General features: G+C 37.5%; 1 protein-coding gene across 18 annotated transcripts in view; it reads right to left on the reverse strand.

Moving 5' to 3' along the window:
* Nucleotides 1-2,862, reverse strand: part of ABCI11 (non-intrinsic ABC protein 14) — a 28,415-nt gene extending 25,553 nt beyond the window's left edge. For 16 of the 18 annotated variants that reach the window (XR_016059127.1, XR_016059120.1, XR_016059124.1 and 13 more), the window contains exons 1-2: nt 2,698-2,862; nt 2,549-2,603 (exon numbers count right to left, since the gene is read on the reverse strand). Coding sequence is in view for 4 of the 18 variants with exons in the window: in XM_006830583.4 (XP_006830646.2) it covers nt 2,549-2,603; nt 2,698-2,780 (138 nt within the window). In the remaining 14 variants the exon portion in view is untranslated. The remainder of the gene's footprint in view (nt 1-2,548; nt 2,604-2,697) is intronic. The other 2 variants (XM_088871734.1, XM_088871730.1) reach the window with 1 other exon arrangement.
* Nucleotides 2,863-6,000: the final 3,138 nt, after the last annotated feature.

Below are 6,000 nucleotides of genomic sequence, written 5' to 3' on the forward strand. Positions count from 1 at the left end.
GGTGTTCATATGCATCAACATTCGCTTTTTCTTTGTTTGTAATTCTACGTATGTATTCAAAGCATCTAACATGGATATGCCACCCATTGGAGAACTATGCACCACGGAAGTAATGTTACATCAAAAGAGTGGAATGTACCAAGACTGGCAAAGGCTTCCAAAGCCATTGAGTTAGAGAAGAATATTAATAGCTAGAAGTCCAAAATGGCAATAAAGGGCATTGAGGTTGAAGTGTTACGGCCATCAACTTGAAAAAGGACCAATAGGACATACAATGAAGCCATGAACATGCTAAAATCTACTGAAAATGACTTTAGATTATGAAAGAAGATTTCGATATGGTGACTGGTGAAAACACAAAGTTTTAGTTCCTTAAACCATGTGAGCGCCATATGCCACGAAAAGGAAATCCAATTTCGGTAAGACTTGATCTGAAGCGTAGTTCATATCCAAGTCAATGCAGTGACGACCGCGAAAGTCATCGAATGGGTCTCCCTATAGATTTTCTTAATATGAGGCGTGGGATGGAGGATGTTGTAGATGCTCGGGACAGACCGATCCTTCTACATGTGTGACGTAAGTGACTCCGCATGAACTTGGAAAGGTGGACCTAGTGGAGATGTAGCGTGGGAATACGAGAGCTTGTTTAACTTCCGCCCATGTCTATCCCAAAGCGACAAGTCTTTGTTCAAGGTAGAGGTCTTCCAGGCGGGAATAATTTCGCTTTATTCAGAGAGCAATATAGAGGAGGGATATAGAAGCTAGTAAGAAAACCAAGCATCTTACAACATAGATTGACCAAATGGGGTCTTATGTGACCAATCCAACTTGCATCTCAGTAGAACATGGTGTTCAAAGTAAGTTAACAAGGTAACAATATCATATCCATAGACCATTCTTCAAGGTGGAAATTATGAGCATCACCCTCTTCTCCAAATATCTTGCTCTCATGAGAGCCATTGATTACAGCAATATCAAATGGCTTCTATATGAGGAAGCTAAAGGCTCTATTGTTCATTAGTGTCAATTGAAAGTGATTCAACAACGAGCTTCTCCGACTATTTTGCTAGCCATCATCGATCTTCTTTCACTTACAGCTGCTTCTAAGGTTTTGTTGATCTACTGAGATTCAAGTCAGGGCACAACGTGTCGTTGTGCCCTGAATTGAATCTCTGAGTCCACTATGAGGGTCTAGACCTAGACACAGTTCAGATCAACAAAACCTTAGAAGCAGTTGTAAGTGAAAGAAGATCGATGATGGCTAGCAAAATAGTCAGAGAAGATCGTTGTTGAATCACTTTCAATTGACACTAATGAAACATAGAGCCTTTAGCTTCCTCATATAGAAGCCATTTGATACTGCTTTAATCAATGGCTCTCATGAGAGCAAGATATTTGGGGAAGAGGGTGATATGCATAATTTCCACCTTGAGGAACGATCCATGGATATGATATTGTTACCTTGTTAACTTACGTTGAACACCATGTTCTACTGAGATGCAAGTTGGATTGGTCACATAAGACCCCATTTGGTCAATCTATGTTGTTTTCCTTACTAGCTTCTATATCCCTCCTCCATATTCCTCTCTAAATAAAGCAAAATTATTCCCGCGACCTCTACCTTGAACAAAGGCTTGTCGCTCTGGGACAGACATGGGCAGAAGTAAAACAAGCTCTCGTATCCCTACGCTACATCTCCACTAGCTCCACCAATTCAAGTTCACGCAGAGTCACTTACATCACACATGTAGAAGGATTCGTCCGTCCCGGGCGTCTACAACGTCCTCCATCCCATGCCTCATATTTAGAAAATCTACAGGGAGACCCATTCAGTGACTTTTGCGGTAGTCACTACATTGACTTGGACCTTATATATATATATATATATATATATATATATATATATATATATATAAGGTCCTGGTAAGGCCAGGACATACCAGGTCGAGTATGGGGCCGGTTGCCTATTTCTCACTCAATGACTTTCCCAACTTCCACTCTAGTTTCGTGGTCTTCTTTTTTGGATAAAAGCATGAACCCATACATCTCACTCATTGTAACATACCGATTTGCTTGATTTCATTCTCCAAAAAGGTGTGGAGAATGTTTTTGGCTATATCTCACAAGGAAGAGTAAATGATGGGGTGATGAACTTATTATTCAAAAGTGAGAATACTAAAATGTATTTCCAAACCAGAAACACAGCAACAAACCCAACTAAAGAGTGAAACTAATCAAAGGTATGCATAGTAGAAGGGATTCGGCGTTCAACAAGATACCAACTTTAACGAACGAATGGGTCCTAATCTGAGAGAGAGAGAGAGAGATTTCTTTGAGGATACCTCAATAAACTTTATGCAGGGGAAAAGCCAAAAAAACCAATATAACCAACTTCCAGAAACGGAGAGAAAAAAAGATAAATCCTAGAGCAACCTAGAGCTTCACAACCATTAAGAAGAAGGCTCTAAGATCACGGATTATGCCAAAATCAATCTAGTTTTGCTAAATTTCCTATTTTTCTCATCAGACAAGGAAAATAATAATTTACCTCAAAAGACATATGGTGAGATTTAATTCTCAACTTATTGAACTTTCTGAACCCACTGAAAAGCGAACAAGAGCAACCAAAATCAATTATTCTCATTAGAAAAGATATTCAGAAAATAGAGAGGGAGAGAGAGAGAGAGAGAGAGAGACCTGCATGAGAGAGAAAGAGGGTTCCTCCGCAGAACTGTGGGGAAGTCGAAGATGGCTGAGGGAAAGGGAAGCAAAGATTCCATAGCCAAGGCTCCCTCCCTCCTTTCCCTCAATTAATTGCAGAGCAGAATGAAAAACTCTTGCATCAAGAGTGCGAACTTCATTCAAATGGGCGCAAATAGCTGCTCAACATTGCAGATTTATTTTATTTTTATTTTTTTTCGAGAAAATCGCCCATAACCCCAAAAAAAAAAATAATAATAATAAAAATAAAAATATACATATATATATATATATATATATAAATAAATAAAATCCCAAAACCTCCCAAAAACCACTTTTTCTATGTAACTTACCGCAACTTAAATTTGTCTCTCACTGTTTTACGAAAAACAAATTTTTCATACAGACACCCCCAAAGTTTTCCAAAAAACAAATTTTTCATACAAATACCACCATAGGAAAAGTTTATGTTTTAGACGGAAATGTCTTTCTCGTGCACAAAAATTATTTTGACCAGATTTGATGTTGACTTTTGGACCTCAATTGCACATTGCCGAAGTGCACCATCCTCAACCTTTCAAAATTATTTTATTTTTTATTTTTTTTTAGAAAATTGGCTATAACCCAAAAAAAATATATAAAAAAACTCATAAAACCACATTTTCTATGTAACTTACCCCAACTTAAATTTATTGCTCACTTTTTCCCTAAAACAAATTTTCTATACAAATACCTCCATGGGAAAAAGTTCATTTTTTTAGACGAAAATATCATTCTCGTACACAACAATCATTTTGACTAGATTTGATGTTAACTTTTGGACCCTATAGTACATTGCTGGAGCGCACCATCACATTGCTGAAGCACATAAGTGTCGGACCGCCCATAAGACAACTATCGAACCGACCTTTACATAGTGCTGGAGCCCTGGAATCCACTAACATCTATTGTCAGACCGCCTTTTGCAATTGCCATACCGCCCTATGCAACTGTCGGACCGCACTTTACACATTGCCGAAGCTCATAAGTGTCAGACCACCCTAAGACAACTACCGGACCGACCTTTAGACAGTGCCGGAGCCCTGGAATCCACTAACATCTATTGCCGGACCGCCCTTTGCAACTGTCGGACTGCACTTAACACAGTGCTAGAGCTCTACTGCTGGACGGCACTTATACAATGTCTGGAGCCCCTATTTTGGTGGGATAGATGAGAGAGAGGCGTAGGTAAGGTAAAAGTAAGGGAGGGTAATTTAGTAATTTTTTTATTTATTTTTTGTTAGGGGTATTTGCATAGAAAGTGTATTTTGGGGAAAAAAATATGTGAGAAACACTTAGGTTGGGGGTAAGTTGCATAGTGTAATCTTTTGGGTTTTTTGTAATTTTCCCAAAAAAGAAAAAAGACTTTCTCGACTACTTCCCCGAATTCTTTTTTCACACATATTATCCTAAAAACAATCTTCTAACAAATAACCTTGAGTCAAAAGTTATAGTTATTTGGACCAAAATGCCCTTGTCTATATAAGTTATGTTACATCCTCATATGATGTGAAACCAAACGTTAAGTGCCGGAGCGTGGTTAAAAACTGCTAGACCAATACAATAAACCCAGTCGTCTGACCCCAATGTATTGTTGTCGGGCTGCGGTCATCTTGTGCCGGACCAAGGTAGAAAAGTACCGGACCAAAGTCATCTTGTGCCGGACCACCTTTCCTTTTGCTTGACCGACAACATAAACATAGAGACAACTGTTGGACCGCCTTTCTTGTTGGCGGACCCGAGTTCATGTGTACAGAGCGGTAAAGGTTAAGGAGAGTACTTTGATCTTCATTATACTTTTTTATTTTTAACTTGCAGGAATTTACTAAGAAAGTTAAATTTGATATAAAAGTTACTAAAAAAACCTTGGTTGGGGGCAAGTTGTCTCGAAAGTTTTATTTTAGGGGATTTTTACAATTTTCTCTTTTTTTTTGGTTGAGTAAGTAGAGTATAATCACTTACAGCTTTGGCGGTAGTATTGTTGAGCCCTTTGATGTTTGTGACTCCTTTTTCACCAAAAGGTAAGAGCCCAAATCTCTACTGACTTTACCACTTTTTACTTACCCAAATTTTTTTTTGAAAGTATATCATTGTCTAGGGACTATCGGGATTATAGTTCATTCCGGTCTCACACCGTCCCATGAAGTTATGGATGGTGAAGATAGAGGGGAACCCACAAAATGGATCTGAATCTCTCTCTCCCTCCATTGTTGCGCACATGTTTCACTCGACAATAATGAGTCCCATGGAATGTGACATTTTCCAATTAATAATAGGACCCAGTTTCTATGCCAAGCGTGCATATGTAGAAATACAAGAGCCTCATAATAAATCTATTTTTGAGATGGATTTTAAGACTTAATTTTTAAAGACATGTAATTTCTAACGTGGAGATCATGAATATGAAAAAATAAATAAATTTTAAAAAAATAATAATGATTCTAGTAAAAAAAACATTTGGCCCATTTGTTTCCATTGTTTTTAGATCGAACACTTACTTGCATCCATCTTTAAGATGGATGCTTTACACTTTCTGGACCAAATATGTAGAAATGTAGTCTAGCCCGCGTGAAACAATTTTCCTTAATAATATGACATTTTCGTATATAGTGGGTTGGGTGCCCATTTCATCCAGGGCCTCTAGCTCAACATGTCTCAACTTGACTCTTGGCACACTCATCTTTAGATAGCCGATAGGGATTGTGACTCTTGAGGAATAGTAGCTGAACTTCTAATTAGTTATTTTGATAAGGCTGCAGCCCTATCAAACCATTTTTCCAGGAGGAAAACATTAATAACATTTCATTCACAGTGATCAAACCTTGTTTTCCCATGTTTCTCGATCTTTTTAATACACAACGGCTGCATCCTCTTTACGAATGCGCTTTTAATTCTCTTATTTCATATGACCGCATTCTTCTTTACTTGGGATTTTTAGGTTTTTATTTGGTTTTATTGTAAAATCATTGGGAATAACAAAACTTTTGGGGGCTGTTTAGGTACTTGAAAATACATTTCCATAAATGTATGTCAATGGAAATGGCACATTTCTAGCATCTTGATCAAAATTTTGGGATTAAATGCATTTCCGCCTTTTCATTTCAAGCCAAAAATAAAGAAATCTATATTATTGTCTTTACCTTCGAAATTGATTTCCACCTAGATTTTCCTGTTATGAAGACATCCATTTTATAAAATATAATTAATTTCACAAAAACACCCCCATAAATTAGACAGAGAAAATATTTTAAATTTTATGTT

This window comes from Amborella trichopoda, chromosome 7 (assembly GCF_054954075.1).
Source record: "Amborella trichopoda isolate Santa Cruz 75 chromosome 7, AtrichopodaSantaCruz75HAP2 v2.0, whole genome shotgun sequence".
NCBI classification, from domain to species: Eukaryota; Viridiplantae; Streptophyta; class Magnoliopsida; order Amborellales; family Amborellaceae; genus Amborella; species Amborella trichopoda.